This window comes from Panthera uncia, chromosome B4 (genome assembly GCF_023721935.1).
Source record: "Panthera uncia isolate 11264 chromosome B4, Puncia_PCG_1.0, whole genome shotgun sequence".
NCBI lineage: Eukaryota > Metazoa > Chordata > Mammalia > Carnivora > Felidae > Panthera > Panthera uncia.
The window spans coordinates 132,640,249-132,663,673 of NC_064809.1; the positions used below are offsets into that span (position 1 = coordinate 132,640,249).

The following is a 23,425-nucleotide window of genomic DNA, read 5'->3' on the forward strand; positions in this document are numbered from 1 at the left end:
CCGCGGCCCCCGCCCACCGCCCGCCCGGCGCCGGCTCGCCGCGGGCCGCCGGGGGCTGAAGCTCCGGGAGCCGGACCCGGGGCCCGGCCGCCCGGCCGACCGAGGGGCGCGTGCGCGAGTGCGTGAACGCGCGGGCTTGCGCGGCGAGGACGCGGGCGGGGCGGGGGTGGTGGGGGGACGCGGGCGCGGGGCGCGTTGGGGGGGGGGGCTCGGTGCTGCCGGCGAGTGCGCACGCGCGTCTGCTGGGGGCGGTGTTTTCTCTCTCGCCCCGCGGCTGCCCCGGGGCATGCCGGGAGCGAGGCCGTGCGGCTTCCACGCGGTCGGAAGCGGAAGAGACTCCAGGCACCGTCCGAAAAGGAAACTGAGGCCTGGAGTCGGGGCCGGGCCCGGCGCCCACTCCGCTTGGAAGGCTCGCAGACCCCGGGGGTGGGAGGGGGTCTCGGGTTCTTTGGAAGGCTTCACCGGAGTTCGGTGCTGCCGCGTAGTGGCGCTTCGATACCCGTAGTGTGGATTCAACATGTAAATTTATTCAGTTAAACTCAGAGGGTTTTTTTGTTTGTTTTGTTTTAAAAAATTTTTTTAAATGTTTTTATTTATTTTTGAGACAGAGAGACCGAGTATGAGCAGGGGAGGGGCAGAGAGAGAGGGAGACACAGAATCTGAAACAGGTTCCGGGCTCCGAGCTGTCAGCACAGAGCCCGACGCGGGGCTCAAACCCACGGACCGTGAGATCAGGACCTGAGCCGAAGTCAGACGCTTAACCTACTGAGCCACCCAGGCGCCCCTTTAAAAAAAAAAAAAAATTAATGTTTTTATTTATTTTTGAGACAGAGTATGAGCAAGGGAGGGTGTTTTGTTTTTAAACAAGTGGAGGTAGTTCAGAGGTATTTCAAAGTGCGATTACAGAATTTCAAAAATCATTCTTTGAGCGTTCTGTGTTTTCAAGTTCTTCTGTTGCTTTATAGGGCTACGTTTCATGACCTTGTTTGCAATTTTGCAATCGTAATTTGCTACAAAGCTTCAGGACTTTTGTTTTGGGTTTTTTGTGGGGGGGGGGGGCGGTCCTTCAGTGGCCGAATACTTTGATTAAAAGTTTTAAACCGAATTTGGGTAGAATGCACCATTTCCGAGGACTCGTTAAATGTCACTAGGACACTTAACGGTGGTGTACCAAGGCTCACCCTTCCAAAGTGCCCTTGTTGAGGGGCCCAGAGAAAACCCCCATGTACGAGTACAGTTTTGTATCTACCATTGCCTTTTTTTTTTTTTTTTTTTTTTTTTTTTTTGAGAGAGAGAATGAGCAGGGGAGGGACAGGGAGAGAGAGAATCTTAAGCAGGCTGCACACCCAGTGCACAACTTGACTACAGGGTGTTTGATCTCACCACCGTGAGATCATGACTTCAGCCGGAATCAGGAGTCAGTCGCTTAATGGACTGAACCCCCCAGGTACTCCCCTACCATCACCTTTGTCACACAAATTTTGTAGTTCAGTTATTCTAATTATGAAAAAAAAATTTGTCAATTTTGGCAACTATGATTTCTAATCCAATTTACAGCCTGTTTGGATGAAATCATTACACCCGATTCCAAGTACGTTTCTGCTCTGTGGGGGGGTTCTTAATTTAGTGGGAACGTTAGTCCCTCTCTGCTGTGCCCATCACACTCTAGATGGGTATTATCATTGCAAAAGAAATGCAGTCTGTGTTCAACTTTTTTACTGAACTTAGCTGAGTAGCATTCCCTGTAATGTTGGGTTTTTACTTTGTGATGAGACGTGGGCAGGGAGAGAGAACTGTCAAGGAATTCTTGAGACAGTTTCGGTGCAAAAAGGTGGTTTTATTAAAGCACAGGGACAGGACCCGGAGGCAGAAAGAGCTGCGCTGGGCTTGTGAAGAGTGATTGATTGTATGGAGAAGGGAGGATAGAGATAAATGAAGTTCCCAAAAGGATTTTCAGATGTTTTTTAAGGAAGACTTACAGGATCCTGGAGATCTGGCCGTTGTTAAGCTAAGATTGTTTTTTGTCTCTAGCAAGGCATTCAGACCGTTGTGAGTTCCTTGAATGTCGTTCTCTGCCTGTGTCACATAGTTACAAACGGGCTGCAAATTGTAAGGCCACTCAATTTCATCTGCATTTCTTTTGCCTTCGTTCTCCTTGTCACTTTGGACAGAATAAATTTCCAAAAGCTTCATTTTGATTCCATAAGTTGGATGGAAAAAAAAAAAAATGGAACCATCTTAGGATTTTGATATTACATCGGCATCCTCTGTGGAGTAATTCCTCAGCCAGTGGGGCCAATGCATCTAGAATGATGGCTTTGCTTCCCACAGGAGAATGAGAAAACTTGGAATTGGAACAATGAGTGAAATTAATGTAGAAAAAGTCATTTGATCTAAATGAAGTCATGATTTATGCAGTGACATGTCAACCCGCTTCTGTGACCGCACGTGTTGATTCATTTTTGGGGCACAGTCTTCGAAAATAATTCCCAACTTTTGAAGTAGATGGGATGCTTCTGAATTGGAATTGTGTTATCTGACGTGGCTCGTGGTTAGTGACATCTTTTCAACCCCCATGGTGGAGGGTAAAAGTTGCCCAATATTTTGTGGAAGTTTCTATTTCGTAACCAACTTTGACGTCGGGCTCTGTGCTGACAGCGCGGAGCATGCTTGGGATTCCCTGTCTCCCTCTCTGCCCCTTCCCTGCTCACTCACTCTCTCTCTCTCAAAATAAATAAACTTAAAAAAAAAGAGAGAAAGGACGTAATCAACTTTGAGAAATGGAGATTCAGGACTTAATTTTAAATTAAATGTGGACTCCTCTTTTGTAAGTGTCGTGCTCCTGAAAAGATTTATTGCACTATAAGAAAAAGTACTACTTAGGGGCGCCTGGGTGGCTCAGTTGGTTCAGCTCAGAACTTCAGCTCAGGTCATGAACTCACGGCTTGTGAGTTCGAGCCCCACGACCCCCCTGTCTGTGCTGACAGCTCAGAGCCTGGAGCTTGCTTCGGATTCTGTGTCTCCTTCTCTCTCTTCCCCTCCCTCGCTCACGCTCTCTCTCTCTCTCTCCTTCAAAAATAAATAAACATTAAAAAATTAAAAAAAAAAGAAAAAATACTACTAAACAAAATATAAACAAAAACCCTGCATCCCATACGAGAAGGGACAGACAAACTGCCAAAGCAGGAGTGTTCAGTCTTCTCTGCACAATCCAGAGCAGAGCCTCTCAGCCTCGGTTTCCCACGCACATCTCGTGCATGCCGACCCTGTCCTTTCCCTGGCCTCCTGCACCTTGTGAGCTATAGAATAGGTCACAACTCAGGTGGCAGGTAGGCAGGGATGGCAGGACCTCACTGAATATTCAGTGAATCACAGTATTATTTGTAACTGGGTAAGAATGAAACTACTTCACTGGCCTGATCATCACGAATAAGAACTATGCTATATTTTTGACCATGCACTACAGCCTTACGCCCACGTAGATAGCATATGTCCTACCTCTTTTCTTTTTCTTCGATGTTGATTTATTTTTGGGAGAGAGAGCACAGGCACGAGCAGGGGAGGGCCAGAGAGAGAGGGAGACACAGACTCCGACGCAGGCTCCAGGCTCTGAGCTGTCGGCACAGAGCCCGATGTGGGGATCGAACTCACGGACCGCGAGATAGTGACCTGAGCCAAAGTCGGACGCTCAACCGACGGAGCCCCCCAGGCGCCCCAGCATACGTCATACATCTAATAATTATATTATGAGCAACTCTGTGTTGCACTGGCTGAAAACCCACCTGTCATCCCTGACACCACATCTTCCTCCCCTCCGTGTAAGTCTGGAGTTTATCCACTCCAAGGGACGTAAATCCAGCTCGAACTGGCTTAAAGATAAAGGGTATTTAGGGGTGCCTGGGGGGCTCAGTCAGTTAAGTGTCTGACTTCCGCTCAGGTCATGATCTCACAGCTCGTGAGTTTCAGCCCCGGCGTCGGGCTCTGTGCTGGCAGCTCGGAGCCTGGAGCCTGCTTTGCATTCTGTGTCTCCCTCTCTCTCTGCCCCTCCCCTGCTCGTGCTCTGTCTCTCTGTCTCTCAAAAATGAATAAACGTTAAAAAAAATTAAAAAAAACCCCAAAGATAAAGGGTATTTATTGGCCCATACAATGTTATGGCCTGACTGTGTCTACCCAAATTCAGATGTTGAATTCTGACTGTATTTGGAGAAAGGGCCTGTGAGAAGATAAACATTACATGAGGTTGCAAGAGTGGGGTCCTGATGGGATAGGGCTGATGCCCTTACAAGAAAAGGAATAGATATCAGAGTGCTGTCTCTGCCAAGTGAGGACACAGTGAGAAGCCAGGAAAAGGACTCTTAGTAAGAACCAAACGGGTTGACCCCTTGATCTTGGACCTCCCAGACTCCAGAAGATAAATTTCTGTCGTTTGAGCTACGCAGTCTGTGGTGTTTTGTTATGCCAGCCAGAACTGCCATATGACACTTCACACAGGTGTTCAGACAGGCTTCAGGTCCAGCTTGATCTAGGCGCACACAAGCATCGCAGGGATCCGGTTTTCCTATCTTGTCCCTCAGCTCTGCTCTTCTGTGCACTGGCTTTCCTCTCCGATGGGCTGTCCCCTTGTAGTGATAGAATAGTTGTAGCAGCTCTGGCCGCATCCTCCCAGAGGTCATTCCCACTGGGAGAGGGAGCCTGCGTGTCTGTGTTTCTCTCGCACCATGGTCACGTCCTGTGAACGTGGCTGACCCGTCCCTCTGACAGGGCAGGCCTGTTTTGCCTTCCCTTCCCCAGATGCAAACCCGATGGCATCGGGTCTCTACTTGAAACCTCGTGTGGTTCCCCAGTGCCCAGGAGTAAAAGCCCAGCCCCTCATGGGACCTCCTGGCAGCACCTTCTCCCTCGCTCTTTGAGTCCTGCGCCTCTGGCGCCCTCCAGCTCTTGCAGTGGGTCGCACAGCCTCTGCTGGGTGGGGGGGTTGCTCTGCCCCTTCCGCCTGGGGGCCCTCGCCCTCCGCTCCCCTCAATTCCAACTCATCGTTTGGGTAGCATCCGAAGTGGCGCCCCCTTTCAGGAGGCACTGAATGTGCAAATTGATTGACACCGAATCCCGCCTCTGCTCCCCTCGCCCCTAGGAAGAAGGAAGGAGAGGAAAAAGGAATTTCTATCCCGAAAATTGCAAGCCCCGGGGTGACCTTTGGTCCCTGCAATCTTCTCCTGCCATGGGCTGTGCTGAGGGTCCTTGTAGAACACGGGTTTTTCATACACCCTGGAGCCTAAACCCAAGACAAGGACTTCACCTGTTGCTCAACCAAAGAGGCAGAGGTTGGCTTCCCTGCTGGGGTGGGGGGTGGGGAGGTGAGGGAGTGAGGAGGTGGGGGGAGTGGGGGGGGGCGGGGAGCCCGCAAGGAGATTGCAGGCTGGTAGTTTCCGAAGGACATGTGTTCAAACCCACACTTTCCCTTTGTTTGCCCATAAAATAGTACAAATAAAGCGAGAAGGGAAACCCTGCGGAAGTTGTCAAGCAACAAGGGTGTGGTGCTTTTTCTCCGTCGTGATTTTCCCTTCCTTCTCCTGGAAGGGAGATCCTTGTTCTGGAAGGGATGTTTGTGACTTCCATGCTTTAAACTATTCCTTCCAGGGGCGCCTGGGTGGCCCAATCGGTTGAGCGTCTGACTGCAGCTCAGGTCATGGTCTCAGGGTTCTTGGGTTCGAGCCCCGCGTCGGGCTCTGTGCTGACAGCTCGGAGTCTGGAACCTGCTTCAGATTCTGTGCCTCCCTCTCTCTGCCTTTCCCCCACTCGTGCCCTGTCTTTCTAAAACAAATAAACGTTAAAAAAAAAATACTCCTTCCTCACATGTGCGTGTTATGTTTACTTAAGCAATATATGGTTCGGTTTTGCTTGTTTTTGAGATTGAAGATATGGTGTTATTAACTTGGGAAGCTTTTTTTCACTCCACATTGTGGTATTTTGTTTTGTTTAGACTTGAACTGTTTTTACTCACATGTTTGACACCAAATGTGTGTGTTTTTTGCCCCCCACCAACCAATTCTCCACCTGCCTCTAATTCAGTTTGATTCTGACACGGTCTACCGGGAGCTAGCACAGACCCCACAGGTGAAGGGCTCAGTCCCCAAGGCTGCCCCCACCTGACACCCCGGACCCACGTCCCAGGGGGTCACCCGTGCTTCTGACCAAGCTGCTATAAATTCAGGGCATTCCCATGACCTCCTCCTGGGGTTTGATAATTTGCTAGAATGGCTCACGGTGCTTTCCTTACTACCACTGGCTTTGGATAAAGGATACAGCTCAGGCACAGCCAGCTGGAGGAGATGGTAAGGCACAGCCTATGGGGGAAGGGGTGTGTGGGTTGTACCACCCTCACGGCACCTCTGCATGGCCGCCAACCTGGAGGCTCTCTGAACCTCCTTCTTGGGGGGGTTCTTTAGAGGTTTCATTACGTAGCCACAACCGATTGAATCATTGGCCATAGGTCAGGGGGTGGAGCTCAAAGTTCCAACCCTCTACACAGTCTTTCCAGTGACCAGTGACCAGTGACCAGCTCATCCAGGGACCCCAGCCCCTAGTCCTTCATTAGCTTGCAAAAGACATCACACTGGGGGCTCTGAGGGTTTTAGGAGGTGTATGCCATGAGTTGGGACAAAGACCAAATCCAAATACCTATTGCTTTTTTCTTTATTTCTTTTTTTATATTTTAGAGAGCGTGCACGTGTGCGAGTCGGGGACCGGAGCAGAGAGAAAGAGAGAGAGAGAGAGCGAGAGCGAGAGAGAGAGAGAGAGAGAGAGAGAATCCCAAGCAGGCTCTACACTCACAAGCCCGATCCCATGACCCTGGGATCATGACCTGAGCTGAAACTGAGGGTCTGGTGCTTGACCAACTGAGCCACCCAAGTGCCCCGGGGCTTCTCTCCTTTTTAAGGCTGAATCCTATTCCGATGGATGGACCATGTGTGGTTTATCCTAACATGTTCCTAAAGGAGCACTGATGTTCCTGTTGATGGGGACTTGGGTTGCCTCTATCTGCTGACGATTGTGAGTCATGCTGCTGTGAATATGGGTATACAAATTTATCTTTGAGACCCTGCTTTCAGTTCTTTTGGCTATATTCCAGAAATCTCCTTAGACTTTTAAATTATTGTGTGAAACCAACAAAACAAAACAAAACAAAAAACCAAGCAACCAACCAAACAAGCAAAACAACCTTGCTATTTACTGTCACTTATTTGGAATATTAGTATCATTTATGAGATTGTTTTTTCTCCCGTTGAGTGCATGATGCCAGACGATTCTCCAGATTATCGAAGAGAGTAATGGTTATCAGTCTCTTTGGGGTTCTGGATTTCTTTGAGAAGCTAACGAAAGCCGTGGGTCATATTCCCAGAGAAACACATGCATGTGTATGTGAGCACACACAGCATCGATTGTGCATCTAATTTTGGGGGTTCCCATAGGGACCGTGACTCCAAGATTAAAGCTGCAGCATAGGGACGCCTGGGTGGCTCAGTCGGTTAAGTGTCTGACCGGCTCAGGTCATGATCTCGCGGTTTGTGGGTTCGAATCCCGCATCCGGCTCTGTGCTGACAGCTCGGAGCCTGGAGCCTGCTTCGGATTCTGTGTCTCCTCCTCTCTCTGCCCCTCCCCCAATCGAGCTTTGTCTGTCTCTCAAAAATGAATAAATGTTAAAAAAAAAAAGCCTCAGTGTAGAGGAACATCTCCTTTTTCACACTACGAGTCATGAGGAGCAGTGGAATTCGAGACACAGAAATTTTACCTCCTGGCCGCTCATTTAGGAACATGTCAGTTCCCTGACTTCGGGTGCTCTTAACATGCAGATCTCAAACCCACTGCTTTGCCTTCCAGAAGCTTACCTTAGCTCCTTCACTCTTAGCCCCCAACAACAGCCAAGGAGTGTCTGGGAAAAAAACTTTTTTTTCTGATTCCAGTTCCCTTCCTTCCCCCTCTGGATGACCTCTGATGAATGAGGGAAAGGACCAACATGTAGGTTCATTTCCTGTTTATTATTAAAGTGATTTCCACAAATGGTTAATTACATGCATACGTATGAACGTGATGGAGAAAACAAAACCTTGACTACCGGGGGCAACTAAAGGGAAAAAACACGGTTGCGTTGGTATTTGGCCACTCTTGTAGGCAGAGTGATTGCCTGGGCCTTCCCAGGACCCCGAGCGGAGGCTGGGGGAACAGGGCCCCCCGGGGGCTGTTCAGAGGTCCTGTTCCACGAGCCGGGACGGACTGGGTCTGCTCAGACTGGTTCTGATCTCTGCGGATTAAGACCTTCCCCGGGGATCTACGGGGCCTCTGAACCGCACGACAAAGTACTTGGGAGGCATCGGCGAGCTTTCTTTTTTGGCCCCTACTTTTCAGCACGCTGTTTTTGAGGGACACCCGCATTCTTTAATGTTCGTGTGCCGGAACCTGCAAGGGGACCTCTCCGGGGTTGGGGGCCACTCCGCGCCTGCCCTGTGGGGGAAGGGACCTGTCCACGCGGGGGAGGGGGCGGAAGCCGGTCTTCCTCTGAGTTTTCAGCTCCAGAGGGAGGGAAGGTCGCTGCGTGCCCCCGCCCTCCACCTCCCTGCCCTCCATCCCTGCCCCCAAACTCCCCACCGCCAGCTCTGCCTCAGCTGCGCTTCCCGAGCTGCACAACCGTTAGCAACATTTCACGGACATTCCGGACCTTGGGTTTCGAGGGGCTTGGGTTTGGTTCTCCCTTCTAGCAGTTATGAGCCATTCGCCTCGGGCGCGTCCCTGGGCCTCCCAGTCTCAGCCTCCGCAGGGGATTAGGGTCAGGCCCGCCCACCTCGCTGGGCTATGGGGGGGCTCAGGCCTTTCAGCGCCTCCCGTTGAGACTTGAGGGGTACAGTTTCGGGGGTCCTGCTCTCTGGGGGCCATGTGTGCAGGGGGCCGGGAGGGGAGGGGCGGCCGTGCCTGTGGCATCTCCGAGATGCCCTCTCCAAGAAGCAAGGCGGCCTGGATGACGCGGCCTCCGGCCCCGTGCCTGGCATACAGCAGGTGCTCAGCACTTACCCCGGGGCGTGGGGGGCCGGGGTGGGGGAAGGCTGGCGCCTGCAGGTGGATTGGGGCGGGGGACAGGGGAGGCAGCCATGGGCGGATCGAGCTGTCCGCTCTGTGTGTGGATGAGGGGTGTCTCTCCAATGTCAGCCCTTCTGCCTCTGGCCTGAATGATGTCACCTTGGCACCGTCACCCTGGTCAGAAGGGGCTGAGCTGCCACCACGTGTATCTTTGGTGAAGAAAAGGGGCTTCGATACAGATACGGTTTACCAGGTTGACATCTCCAGGCGTGTAGCAGAGGAGGTAAAAACAAGCTGAGTCCCGGGGGAACAAGAAAGGACCCTCCCTTCTGGAGCATGGACTGTTCTGGGCGGGGCACTGGTGCTGCGGCGGGGGGAGCCCGCTGTCCCGTGCGTGGTGACCAGGGTCTCCTCTGTATCTCTCTCTGCTGGTGGAGAAGAGCAGCCATGTCGTGAGGCCGGGCTGGCGACAGCTTCTCCTTTGGGACACGGACTTTTGGACTCCCTGGGTGACCCCTGCTCTGCTCTGCTCTCCTGCCGACACTCTCCACCCCCCACCTAGGGTAGCGGGAGGTGCTGGAGGGAGGGACTGCCTTCTCCGGAAGGAACGCCGGGGTCTGGCCACCCCCGGGCCAGCCTGAGTCACCTTTATCTCTGTGACCAAGAGGGACTTTCCAGGGGATCCTGCCAGCAGCCCCACGGCTGTGCAGCAAACGTTTGCTAAACGACTTAACCTAGCTCAGTATCTTCTTTTCCTGCTGGGGGTGGTAGTGAATGATTATTCAACCCCCAAGATGTCACAGAGGCAGGCACTCCAGCTCCAGCAGGCTGGGGGCCTCTTTGGTGGAAAATGGGTGATGTTGGCCGCGTCCCTGGGAGAGTGAGGGTTCGGGTAGGACACAGGCTGGAGGCAAGAGGTTCTCTTCGGGCTTTCAGAATCGGCCTCTTGGGGCCATTGCTCTCTGGTGACTTTTTGGCCCGGGTCGCAGTTTACCTACGTGTCCCAAACCAACGGATGGCAGGAGGGAAAGCTGTCTGAGGCCACCATCTCGGGCCCCACGGCCTCCTGGACTCTGTCACCACAGAGGTGAGGAGGGGCTGGCAAAGGCTGACCCCGGGGAGCCCGAGCAAGGTCACCACCACTGGCAAATGCCACCAGCGGGGGCGAGGGGCAGGGGCAGAGTCTTAGACTAAGGGGAGGAGAGAGGCCGGCACAAGGCCACAGCTACAAGGCTCTGGCTCAGGCAAGAGGGCTGCCTGATTCGGGGAGGCAGACGAGGTGACCCCAGCGTTCACTCGCTGAGGGCCCAGCCGGCCCCTGAACCTCGGGGCAGGTTCTCTTCCTTTCCTTGGTGTGTCTCCTCAGAAGCAGAGAGCCAGGAGACGCCAGAGGTGCGGGGCAAAGGGGCTTCCTCAGGTCCGCCGCTCCTGGGTCCCACCTGACCGCCGTCCGCCGGTCACCCGCTGCAGGGGCACCTTGGGGCGCTTCCCTGGTCACCCCAATGCCAGGCCCCAGGCCTTGGCAGCTGCTTTCAGTCCTGGCCAGCTGGGCAAGCTTTTGTTTCCAGAAGCTTGTTCCTTAGCTCTTTTCCTTGGGGTTTATCGACCGGCCAGACGCCGAGGGTCCTTGCCGGGCGAGGGGCGGCGGTGGCTGGGATGGGGCTGCGGTGGGGGCTGCTCGAGGCCGATGTCCCATCCGCGAGTGGGGCGCTCCTTCTGGCTCAGCCCCTGCACGTCTCCAGTCTCCCTCGGGCAGCCCGGGACTCCCGCACCCTCGTCCTTGGAACCCGTTCTTCAGGACTCACGCGGGGCACCCGCCCCACCTGGGCTCGGTCCTTCCTCTCTCTCTCTGCCAGCACTTCGGCACCAATCTGCCGCCAGCTTCCGGAACACGGATGCACGGACACGCATGCTTTGTTGCCCGGGGAGCTCTCCCAGGACCATCAGGCTCTGCGGACCGGGGATGGCTCTGGCTTTAACAGGTGGGACCCTCAAGTTTCCCAGTGTGGGGCTGAGGGCTGACCCCATGCCCGGACGTCTAGCCCTGATGGTGTGTGTGTGGGGGGGGGCACTTGGACCGGGGCGGGAGGGCTGAACGGTAGGCAGCTGGCCAACTGGGGTTGCCGGCGACCCTGTCCATGTGAAGGGCTAGGGGCCCCGCATCCGTCCTGCCGTGTCGGGGGGACGCCGGGCAGGTCTGACCACAGCGGTGGGGAATGCCGCGGAACGTGGGTGGCCTCCCACTGGAAGGGCTGGTGGACTCGTGGGGTTTGCAGGTGGCAACTGCCAGAAGCCACCGAGCGGGGCAGCAGCAGGAGTCGGAGAGAGGTCCTCTCTGTTTTGAGAGCATTAAGAAAATGCTCCCCGCCCCCCCCCTCTGGGGAGGTTGTGGCCGGAGGCCCATTCTGGACGACACCCGTCTAATTTCTGGGCCTGAGCAACGGCTTGGGAGGGCGGGCGGGCCTCTTTCTGGAGAGGACCGTGACCGGGGGAGGGCGGTGCTGGCCCAGGGGGGCTCCCGACGGACACTGACCTGGCCGCCAGATGCAGCCCCCTCCCACCCCAAGGTGGACTTGGGCGTAGCCGGCGCTGGAGGGAGTGCCGCTCGAGCTGGGGACTCACCGTTGCTGATGTGGGCGGAGGCGGTGGCTGGCCCCTGAGCTCGGAGCCCATCGTGTGGCCTGCCTTGTCATCGGCCCCCCTGGGGGCCTGTCATCGGCCCGCTCGCCTGCCCTCGGGCTTCGCCATCCGCGCCACGCTCCCTGGCGTGTGGGGGCAGGAGGAGGCGTCTAGAGGCACTTGGGATGGGTGACTGGAGTTCAGCTTTCAGACTCTCCCGTGTGTCTTGGAATTTTGAGTGTTTGTTAACCCTAAACATACAGACCACTTCCTATGCGTGTCCCACAGCGGCAGCCAGCGGGCAAGGACTCAGCGCGTTGGGGGGCTTTTCTGGCTTCCCGGCTGAGGGGCGTACCGTGCACCCTGGTCAGACTCCGGACTTTTCTTCTTTAAGGACGGACTCCACGAGGGACACGGCGTGTCGCAGAGGAAGGAAGGCTGCTCTCGGGGCCAGGCCTCCCGACACTGGCCACCTGCCCTCCCCGGACGGGTGGGACGGAGGGGTGGGCTCCTGCCCTCGGAGGCGTCGCGTGGTGGCCCGTGCTCCCGTGGGAAAGGGCTCACTTCCCTGTGGCACGCGGCCACAGTATGGATGCCAAGGTCACGCCTCAGGGCCAGCCACACGCCCCTTGCTGCGTTTACTGCTGGGCCCCTGTACCCACAGGAGAGGGGGCAAGGGGAAACCGTCTTCTACCACATTCCGTCTGAAGGCAACACTGCAGCAAAGCCTCGGGGCCCAGTGCCCAAAGAATCCGCACTCCAGGTGGGTCCAGAAGCAGCCTGCCGTCTCCCCTTCCTGCAGGCTCCCTCCTACCTTCTCCCCTTCCCGGAGGCTCCTGGCCCACAGACACAGGGGCAGCACGCTCCTGGGGAGGGGTGAGTCACTCAGGGATGCCGGCGACAGCTCGTGGGGGAAGAGATGGGTTGCAATTCGTATTTATAGTTACTAAAGAGCATTTTCCTAAAGTACCCACAAATAGAAGTATATATATATTTATCTTTATATTTATATATATATAGGACTTAATTAGATGCTCTATCAAGGAAAAGCACAAATCTACAGTTTCCTCCACCAGCAGCTCTTTTCTGTCCCATCACAGAATCCTTAGAGCCCCGCCACACGGCGCTGCGTCCTGGGCCCGAGGCCGGAGGAGTCGGGGTGTGGATGCCTTGCAGGTGTAGACACTGGCTTATCAGAGCTTCCCAGATGCCTTCCCGCACCCCTCCTTCCACAGCCTGGCTTCCTGTCTCCGATTAGGCCTCTCAGAGCCTGCCTGCCTGGAGACAGAGGCAGCCACACTCCCCTCTCTCTTGAGGCGTCGGGTGAGGCCACCCGTGACCCCCGAAACGTGCACTCTGCCCAGGACCCGGCCGCGTGGTGGCACAGAGCGTCCTGGCCGCTCAGGAGAGGGCACTGTCCTGGAATCGAGCCGGCGGAGGGGGGGGGGGGGGGGGGGAGAAAGGCCGCCTCGAGCAGTGTTTTCCCAACGGGGCGATCCGAGGGGTGCGGTGGGCTGGGGTCTCTGCTTGGACGCCGTCTCACCCCCACGGGCCGGTCAGTGTTTCCGAAGGGCAGGTGCCCCGGTGACTTCCCGAGGCGGCGCGGAGGCGTGTGGAGCCGCCTTTTGGCTTCCGCCGTGGAGGGAAGGCACTCTCCCCTCCCCGTCTGGGTACCGGGCCGTCCCCAAGCTGGGCGGCTCCACGGGCATTATTTGTAGGGCCGCAGGAATCGGGACACTTTGGAGCGCAGCAGCTTGATGAAGGACCGTGGGAACATCTCCTTGGACTCCTGGGCTGTGTACTTGAAATAGTTCTGGGGGTGTGCCAGCACGTCGAACAGGGCCTTGATGAGCTTTTTGTCCTGCAAGACACGGCGAGGCGGGCGGTGAGGCCGAGTGGGGGGCCGGGGGCCCCCGCCGCTCGCTTCTCCAATGTCTGGGGTGGGGTGTCCGTGAGGACGGGGGAAGGAGGAAGAGTCTACACTGCTCGGTGTGTTTCAGGATCCCACAGACTCTCTTTGCCACGAATTGCTTTTTGATTTAAGGGTTTACTGGTTTGGACTTGGCAATGCAAAATATTTTATTTCAAATGGGTTCTGCAAAACCAAACCCAGGTAGGGACGCCCGGGTGGCTCAGTCGGTTGAGCGTCCGACTTCGGCTCAGGTCATGATCTCGCGGTTCGTGAGTTCGAGCCCCACGTCGGGCTCTGTCCTGACAGCTTAGAGCCTGGAGCCTGCTTTGGACTCTGTCTCCCCGTCTCTCTCTGCCCCTCCTGCGCTCACGCCTCTGTCTCTGTCTCTCTCTCTTAAAAAATAAATAGACGTTAAAAAAAAAAACCAAACAAACCAAAATAAGACGTGCAGCTGAGGCCCTGGCTTTTGAGGCCCACAGTCTGGGGTCTGAGAGCTCAGCCCCGTGTACACACCAGCCTCTTCACCGGAGGAGGGTGAGCCTCGGCGCTCAGGGCGGGGCCCGTGCGGATCTGAGCAGCAAGCGAGGGCCAGAGGCCGCCTGCACCAGGACTCGCTGTCACAATGAGACTTGGGCCACATTTGCTGCCCAGGGCCGGCTCTGTCCTGGTGCCCGCTCATGCGCTCTCTCTCTCTCTCTCTCCCTCCCTCCCTCTCACACAGGCACTCACACATCCTTGCCCTTGGGAAACACAGAGCTCTTCCTGTTTTCCAGGAGCAGGGCCAGGTGCTGGGACAGGACCCCCTGCGGCTCCTCCGCTGAGAGGGAGGGAGTTGACTGAGGCAGGCGCCAACAAGGAGGGCTGCGTGGGGCTCTAGGAGTCTGTGACCTGCCCAGAGGAGGGGCGCCTAAGCTGAGGGCAGGACAGTGGGACGTTCACTGAGGAGAGCGGCTGGGGAAGAACGTTGTCGAGAGGCCCTGGCGAGGGAGTGGAGGGAGCGTGGAGGCCTGAGAACCGCTCGGAGGCAGGTGGTGGCCTTGCCGGTCCAGGTTTTGTCCTACGTAATGGAAACGCTTCTAGCTCTGGAGAGATGCTCTTGGCTGCAGGGTTAGAGCTGAGGGCAGAGGGCCCAGGGTGGCAGGGAAGGGGCGAGGAGGAGAGTCAGGATGGACTGATGGAAAGGCCAGCGTGACCTTCTGGTTCCTACTAAACAGAAGGAACTAAACAGGCTCCAAAACGTCTAGGCCTCACCCTGGTTGCAGCAGCATCGGGGGCAAATCCCTCTGCCTACAAACCGCCTACTATGTGCAGGGGTGTGCCAGGCCCGGGGCTGGAAGACCTGAACTCTGCGAGCCACCCGTTTCTTAGAGGGGTTGCCTGGGGCCACCGGGCGGGTAAGTGACAGCTAGAATAGCGGTCAGCGGGGCGGGGGGACTGGCCTGGTCCTGCTCTTGTCCCGTCCACCTCAGCTCCCGGGCTGGGAGAGCCGTCTGCCTACAGGCTGGGCTGGGGCCGGACCCCCAGAGCCCGAGCAAATCCCTGGGTCCGGCCTGGCCACTGCCCGCTGCGTGACAGCCACAGCCCCCCTCGACGACAAGGTGGCTCGGCTTCCCAAGCCCTGAGCAAGATGAGGAGCCAGGCGGTCCCGAGGGCGGGGGTGGATTCTACCGACTTTCAGCTCATTTCACAGGCGGGGAAAGTGAGGCCAGCAGAGGCTCAGGAAGCTGCCCAAAGACCAGTCACCAGGTCCTGGGCCAGACACCCACCAGGGAGCCAGCCTCGGACCTCCCGGTCTGCAGGGACAAACGCACTGGAGCCAGGCCCCGCCCCCAGGCCCCCCCCCCCCCCCCCCAGGCCCCGCCCCCAGCCCCCCCCCCCCAACCCCCTCCTCCTCTCCTGTCACCACCCTCCCCCGCTCACGTCTCGGGCGCGGGGGGCAGGCGCTGGGGGCAGGGTGGCCCTGGGTCATCACAGGCCACTATCCTGGGATCACACGGATCCTTTCCCATAAAGAAGCTCACTCACTTTTAAAATTTCCTGGTGATTCTCCGAGGCGTAGAGCCGTCCGTCGCGAACGATGTCTTCGATTAATTGCTGGTAGTCCTCTGCGAAGCCCGCCGGCGGGGAAGGAAGGGCGGTGAAGTCTCCAGACCCTGCCTGCCCTCCCCCCTCACCTCTGGCCTCTGCCCCGACCCACTTTCAGGCTTCAGCCCTCGGCCAGAGCAGTCCTGCCTCCGAACCTCCGTACCCTCCACCCAAACTGTTTTCCTCGAGCTTTGGCTAGTGGGAAACTCCTACTCAACCCTCAGAACCCTGCCTGGGCGGCACCTCACGCTGAAGCCCACAGACGCCACTAAAGGCTCCCTCGTCTGCACCACCCCTGCCCCCGTGTGCCTGTCATCTCTGTGTCGGCGGGGCCGGCCCAGGCTGGGCGCACGGCGCAGCCACACGTACCGTCGTAGGTGACGTAGGGCACTTGGAACCCTCTGCCGCTGTTGCCTTCGTTGGACTTGAACTGGATCCAGAGCTTCCGGGAGCGGGAGGTGAAGGCGATGGGCCTCTCGTAGGTCTGGCAGGTCTCGTAGGTGGTGATGGACGTGGGTGAGGCTGGGGGCAGAGCCCAGGACCTGAGTGGCTCGCTGAGCCACAGCTCTGCACCTGGCCCCTGTCCTCCTGCTTTGGGCCGCGTGTCCCCCCCCACCGGTCAGCCACCCGGGCCCCACATCCAGTCCCCCGAACAGTCCGGCTCTGATCTCCACCCTCGTTCCCTCTGCCTCAAGTGCCTGTCCTCACCCTCAACCCCAGTTCCCACTCATCCTGCGGAGACAGGTTTGTGTCTCCCCGTCCAGGAAGCCTTCCTGACTGCCTGCCGTGTTCCTGCTCTGCTCTGGTGAACCCTTTGTCACGGCCCCTCTCTGCTGGGTTGTCACTGTCTCCCTCTGGAGGGAGGGACGCTCCCCCAGGACAGGGCTCATGCCTGTACCCAGCACGAACCAGGGCCACGGTGGAGGGTCACATTTGGGAAGTCCCCTCTCCCTGTGAACAGATGAACAGGAGTGAACCTGCTGACCCTGGGGTGCGTGGGGCTGGCCAAAGGGTCCCCCAACTCTTCACTGCTCCCTGGGGAGCCTACCTGAGGTGCCCTGCAGGCGGGAGAGGCTGACCCCCTAGAGTCCAACCCTGCGGGCAGGTGACAGAGTGGGTGGGGGGGGGGGGCGGACGGTCGCGGGCTGGGCTCGGACCGGCTGTGGGATCCCGGGCAGGCACCATGCCCTTTCTGGCCTCTCGGCTACACTGAGTGGGCGATGCACACACGTGGTAACAAGCAGGACAAGGGGAACAGAGTGGACAGAAACCCCTCAGTCTCCCTGTGCCTCAGAGACATTCCAGCCCCAAGCGGGCAGGTGTGTTTTGTGCCTGCCTGCGTCCACCTCTTCCTTCCATAACGTTCTGACTGGAGCTTGCTCCCCGTGGTCCCCACGGCCCTCCAACAGCAGTCAGGCACCCTGGCCTAGGCACCTGCTGCAAGGGACTTCACCTGGTTCCTGGGGGGACGCCGGTGCTTCCCCGCCTTTCTCGTCCTCACCCATCGCGCCCACTGCTAGAGCCGGCCTGCTGCCCGTGGCCTGAAGTCCCTCTACGAGCCCCTGACGGGGGTGACGGGGCGGGACGCGGTGACTCACAGAGGGGAAGGTTCAGGCTGTCTGACCCTGGGGTGTCCTGCGTGTGCACAGGCTGGCCCTTCGCTTGCGAGTCCCCGAGGGAGCGGGAGGCAGGCAGAGCAGGGGTCGCTCCCGGGGCCTCACCCTAGGTGGGGTGGCGGGACACCTGGGAGGAGACTGGCTGGCGGTCAGCGTGGGGACCGGACCCGGCCGGGCCCGGCTCCCGCTCAGGGTGCGCCCCACGCTCGCCACCCTCGGGGCAGGGCTTGAGGCAGACAGAGGGGCGCCGAAAGCCCGCCCGCGGGTGACCCTGGGCGGCCCCTCGCTGCCCTGCCACCACCTGCACCTACCGCTCTTCCTCATGACCAGGACGTCCCCGCACTCATCCTCGACGGGCAGGAAGATCTCGGGGACCACGATCAGGATCCTGCGCTTGGGGGGCGGGGAGATGTGCCAGACGCACTCCGTGTTGGCCGGGTAGTCGCCGGGGTAGTTGGGGGACTCGATGTAGCCCGTGTAGTCGCCGAGCTCACCGCCACAGTGCTGGTCTGTGGGCACCGGGGCGCGAGGGCCTGCTCAGGCCGGCTGCACGGGTGCCCCAGAGGCCCGGCCTCCACCCGGCCTCCCCGCCAGCCGGGCCTCCAGATGCGCTTCTCACGGGGTCTCTCCCGTGGGGGGCCCCGCTCCCTGAACCCCACTTCGCCCACTCACTCCACACCCCACGCACCGCTAGGCGCCGAGTGTGGTCACCCTCCCGGCCGAGCAGGACGGCTCAGGGGACAGGCAGGCAGCACGGTGAGGAGAAAGAGACAAGCTTCCCCTTGTTTTCCTTTTTAGCCAAGCCGTGTAACCCCGAAGAGGCCAAAAGTGACGGCTTGGTGAGCCGAATAGTTTCTAGCCTCAACCTGACAAAGGAGGCCACCTTAGTTCCGCAAAGAGAACTGAGGGGAAGTATTCAAAAAAAAAATTTTTTTTTTTTTTTTTTACATTTATTTATTATCAAGAGACAGAGCGAGACAGAGCATCAGCAGGGGAGGGGCAGAGAGAGAGGAGGAGACACAGAATTTGATGGAGGCTTCAGGCTCCGAGCTGTCGGCACTGAGCCCGATGTGGGGCTCGAACCCACGAACCGTGAGATCACGACCTGAGCCAAAGCTGGACGCTTAACCGACTGAGCCACCCAGGCGCCCCTGAGTGGAAATATTAAATATACAGCATTTTCTCACACGTTTTCCTTTATAAAACTCAAAATTGCTGGGAAGCATTTCATTTTTACACTTATCTTCCAGAAGCTTCCCCTCCTATTTGGTTTCTCCACTTCAACTCATGAGGACATTTGAAACCCTGTCTCGGGGCGCCTGGGTGGCTCAGTCGATTGAGCGTCTGACTCTTGATTTCAGCTCAGGTCGCGATCTCACGGTTCAGGGGTTTGAGCCCACATCGGGCTCTGTGCTGACAGTGCAGAGTCTGCTTGGGATTTCCTCTTTCCGCTCCTATCCTGCTGGTGCTCTCTCTCTCAAAATAAATAAACTTAAAAAAAAAAAAAAATAAAACCCTGCTTCTGTGGAGCTCGCCCACTGTCCCTGCTCTTCTGCCCCTGAAGGCCACGAGCCGTGGGGATGCCCTGGGGAACAGAGGGTTCCACCTCTAGGATTAAGTCCCCTTCGCGGGCCTTCAGGCTGTTCAACATGCCAGCAGCTCAGTGTCAAAGGGCTTAACTGGCTAGAAGTCGCTTAGGAGAAGGGTACGACACTGGAAAAGCCGTCCCCAAGGACTCCGAGAAATGAATTAAAAGGTATCTGAACTAAAGGTAGCGTCCTGTCGGGCCCAAATGACTTGCTAAGTGAGGGAGCGGCGTATCTGCTTCCCAAATTGTCTCGTGCTGCCCGCGGCACTGATGTCCTTTGGCTAAACCGAGCTCCTCTTGGACACGAGAAGGCCGTGTGCTGGTCGCTGCAGCCACACGCACTGGGCGTGTCCTTCCCGGGTCCGAGGTCATCCGCTCTGTGTCCGCCTGCCGGTCCGGCCGTGCGTGCCTTCAGGGCGGCACAGCCTGGGCCTCCGCGGCTGCCCCGCACGGGGCCTGGCTTTTCCCTCCACAGGCCCGGAGCCCGGGGCAGGGCCCGGCCGGGCACAGGGGCGCAGGCTGCCCTGGTGGGCGGGTGTCACGCGGGGCAGGTATACGTGCCGGAGCAGGGAGGAGTCCTCCACCGGCCCGCGGGCACCACGCGAGGTGAGCAGCCACCCTGCCCCCGGCAACGCCCCCCAGCCTTCCCAGCGCCCCGGCCGTGGCAAGAGCGGCACCTACTTTTGCAGTGCGTGACGTTGGTGGAGCCGTCGAAGTCGGTGCTGGTGTTGCCCGGGCAGGTGATGCAGTGGTTCTGGCCGAACTCGGGCTGGTAGGTGCCCACGGGGCAGCGGATGCACCGGTGGGTAGTGGTGTTGTAGTGGTGGCCGGGGGAGCAGTGCACTGTGGGGCGGGGACGCCGGTGGGCAAGGGCAGGGTGCGTTCTCGCCAGGGCCTCCTGCCCTCGAGGCCTGTCTCGGCACAGAGTTCGAGGCCCTCCTCCACCACCCAGGGACCCCCCGCCACGTGCGCCCGGTCCCGACCCTGCCCACAGCCGTGCGTGTGTTCGGGGGCAGCAAATGGGACACGAGACGCTGTGAGGCCGGGCGTGGGGTGGCTCCAGAGGTGCAGGGATTTTGAGTGGAGACTCGAGTCGTGCGCAGCTGGCCGGGAGGCTCTCTGCGGGGAGGAGGCGGCAAAGCGCGGGCCCGGGGTGGGCTGCACGGCTGCCGGGTGTGGCCAGGGGGGAGGTCAGGGGCCACGGGGACGAGCTCCCGGGCCCAGGGGGTCACGCTGGGCTTTGCTCTGAGTGAGGGCACCCGGGGCCCTGGCATGTTCCCGGCGGCCGCTCTGGGGGGAGGGGTGGCAGGACAGGCGGCAGGGGCCTGGCTCAGGGGTGCCAGTGGGGTGGCGAGAAGTCATCGGTCAGAGGAGCTGGCAGGGGCTGCGCACAGACTGGGAGTGAGTGCCCAGGCCGGGGACCCCGAGCACGACCGGGCGGGGGGTGGGTGAGGCTGAGGCGTGCTGGGGCCACCGGCACGTGGGAGGTGTGGGCTGGGAGTGGACTTGGCTCTGGCCTTGAGGGGAGCGGTGACCGGGGGGCAGCGGGGCAACAGACTGACTAGTGGGGTTCAGGAGAGGGCGCGCGAGAGAAATAGAGTCCACACGCTTTTGCTACAAGGTTCCCAGTAAGGAAGAGAAGTCCTGGCAGGAACTGGAGGGGGGGTGGGGCTAGAGGGTTACGACTTTTCCTTCCAGAAGGGAGGCTTCAGAGCAGTCTGTCCGTTCCCAAGAACACGGGGGTCAGTGAGCGGGCAGAGTTGTCCCAAAGGCCTTGGCGGGCCGGAGCGTGTGGACGGGGAGGCGGGCTCATCAGGGACATGTGGTGACGTGGAGGGGAAGGTGTGGCTGGACCGCAGGGTCCCCACGGCCCAGGTGAGCTGAGATGCCCGACCTCGCCCCACTGTCCCTGCTGCCCCCGCATTTCTTCACCTCCCCCAACCTTCCTTCTAGCCAGGCTCAAGGCTCCGTCTACAGCCACTGTGCCTCCTGCCCCTCCCATCTGAGACCCTCAGGCAGGCTTGTGTTGGGCCCTGTGTCCCTGTCCTAGGGTGCGGCACGGTGACGGTCACCAACGTCCGCTGCCTGACAGCTCCCGGCTCCTCCGCTGCCCTTGGAGGTCTGCCACCCAGGAAATGAGAGGGGTGGAGGGCAAACGTCCCCCAGCCGCCCAGCCCGCCTCACCTCTGGCCTCGCAGTCTTGGAAGGAGGCTGTGCCCTCGTGCTTGGTAAGTATCCCTCCTCCGCAGGGGAAGCAGCCCGTGCGCCCAGGCTCTGGCTGGTACGTGCCCACCGGGCAGGCTTGGCAGGGCCTGAAGCCATCCGGGGAGAAGAAGCCTGGGGAGCACTGACCTGGAAGTCAGAGGTCACGGCTCAGGCTGGCCGGAGGGGGCGCCTGGGTCCCGACCCTGCTCTCAGCCCTCCCCTGCCCTGGGGAAGGGCACTAAGGGGGTGGTGGGAGGGACCTGGCCCCAGTTTGGACGTTGCCAGTGGCTCAGGTGCTCTGGGACCTTGGCCGGGCTGGCTTGACCCTTCCCACTGGCAAGAAGGGCTGCGGGTTAAAGAGCAGGTGGCCTTGCTGCTGAGCTGGGATGTGAGAGGTTGGAGGAGGTCACTTCCATCAGAGGGGCTTCCCCCAGGGGAAGGACCACACTGTGCCCTCGCGAGAGGAACGGGGGCTCCAGGCTGGCGCACCTTGTCTGTCTGCAGGGCTGGGCCGAGCAGAGGGAGGGGGCTCGTGAGGTCCCTGAGGGCCCCGCTGGGACAACGGGAGGGGAGGGGACATCCAGCGGGAAGTCGGATGTAGAGGGTGCTCCAGCACTGAGTGAGGGGTGGGTGGGGGGCCCTCTCAGCCCAGACCCTGAAATCCCTGTTCCTACCAGTGGCTACTCTCTGCTCACAAACAGTCACCTTCCTGCCAAGAGCAGAGGCCATACTCCTAGAGGGCACAGCCGGCCAGCCCGCAGAGACTCAGGGCTGGGCTCTGATCTCTCCTGTACCCCAGAGAAGGCTGGCTGTGGTCTCCGCTGTCCTAAGGATCTCACTCATCCACCCTCGTGGGCACACCTTTCCCCACCTGTTCTCTTGGGTGGTCCCCACGATGGCCTGGGAAGGGAGGCTGATGGGTGGGGGGTATGAGCCCATTTCACAGATGTGGTCATGTGAGGTGTAAGTGGAAAAGCTCTTTGTAAACCAAACTGTGCTTGGTAAATCAAAAAAGGGCTTTCCAAACCATCTACAGGGCAAACTGTAAAGTTCTTTATAGAGTACAGTTCTTGCCGAGTATATGGGGCGCCCCGTAAAGCATTTCGACGATGAGGCAGTTCTCCGCACAACGTAATGTGTTTTGTCAACCGTGAAGCGCTATGTGCCTCTGCGACGGTAACTTGACCTGTAAGTGACCGAGTATTTGTAAACTGTCAAATCCTTTCTGAACCGCACGCTGCAACTTTCAAGTGCGCTAAGTACAGCCCGTGCTCGCCGGCACACAGACGCTATGGGTCTGCGGCGTCCTTTGTGAGGGCAGCGACGTGGAAGTCATACCGGGCTCTGCGAACGGCAAAGAGCTTCACAGACTGTCACAAGGTACCAGGCCTTTGCTTTGGGGACCTCAGTGGAGACAGGAGGTACTCCCAGCACCCCCACCCCATCCCAACCCCTCCCTCCTGGGGGGGCCCACACTCGCCTCCACATTCGGACACGTTGCGGGCACCAGCTAGGCCGAGCCCGTCGCTGCTGGGGCATGGCGTGCAGCTGAGTTGGCCGTCCCCGTCCTGGTAGGTCCCCGGGGCGCACGGCACACACTGGCCCGGCTCTCCGCTGAAGTGGGTGCCAGGCCCGCAGGCCACTGCAAAGGCAGAGTGGAGAGATCACTGGTGGCAGAGGTGGGAGTGGTGGCCGGGTGGTCTCTCGGGCTCTGTCCTACCAGATAGGGTGCATCCCTCGTCCCTGGGGCTCAAAGGGCCCGGAGGAGCCCAGACCCATCTCAGGAGAGAAGGAGCAAGGCGGCAACCATCTGTGAAGGCCCTGGAGGCCTGACCCTGGTCTCGTGCCCCATCGTGGCTGCTCCGCTCAGGGTCCTGGGCAGACCCTTCCTCCTTGTCCTGCCCTCCAGCCCTGACCCCTCGGCCTGCGTACCAACTGCTTCCTGGGCATCCCTCATCCAAACCCAGCTCTCCTCCCCTCCCCTTTCCTTCCTCACGTGGGGGGGTTGCCATCTGAGGAGATACGGGGTGGTGCAGAGGGCGTGGGGCGGGTGACAGAGGCAGGGGCAGGAAGGCCCGGTGGCTGAGGGTCGTCCAGGGATGGGGGGCTGAAGGGAGAGCAGTGTGGTTGGCTGCATTGAGCAAACAAGCAAACCGGTGAGTAAGCAAACTGACTGAGCAAATGAGAAAGGGAGTGAATGTTTCTCTGGAGAAGACATTTAGAGAGAGAGAAGGTTAGAAAGAACCCTGGGAAACTGGAGGTTCAGTTGAACGGGTGTGAACTCATGGTTTTATAAAACACACACACGCACATGCACACACACACACACGT

General features: G+C 58.6%; 2 protein-coding genes across 4 annotated transcripts in view; both read right to left on the minus strand.

Annotated features, from left to right (window-relative positions):
* The window catches only part of TTLL1 (TTL family tubulin polyglutamylase complex subunit L1), a 267,977-nt gene that overhangs the window by 124,798 nt on the left and 119,754 nt on the right, over positions 1–23,425 (minus strand). The window lies entirely within an intron of this gene.
* The window catches only part of SCUBE1 (signal peptide, CUB domain and EGF like domain containing 1), a 131,608-nt gene continuing 119,977 nt past the window's right edge, over positions 11,795–23,425 (minus strand). For both annotated transcript variants that reach the window (XM_049626477.1, XM_049626476.1), the window contains 7 exons: positions 22,575–22,736; positions 21,074–21,241; positions 19,571–19,732; positions 17,613–17,810; positions 16,055–16,207; positions 15,626–15,705; positions 11,795–13,549 (listed from right to left, as the gene is read on the minus strand). In XM_049626477.1, the coding sequence (XP_049482434.1) occupies positions 13,397–13,549; positions 15,626–15,705; positions 16,055–16,207; positions 17,613–17,810; positions 19,571–19,732; positions 21,074–21,241; positions 22,575–22,736 (1,076 nt within the window). In that variant the 3' untranslated portion in view covers positions 11,795–13,396. The remainder of the gene's footprint in view (positions 13,550–15,625; positions 15,706–16,054; positions 16,208–17,612; positions 17,811–19,570; positions 19,733–21,073; positions 21,242–22,574; positions 22,737–23,425) is intronic.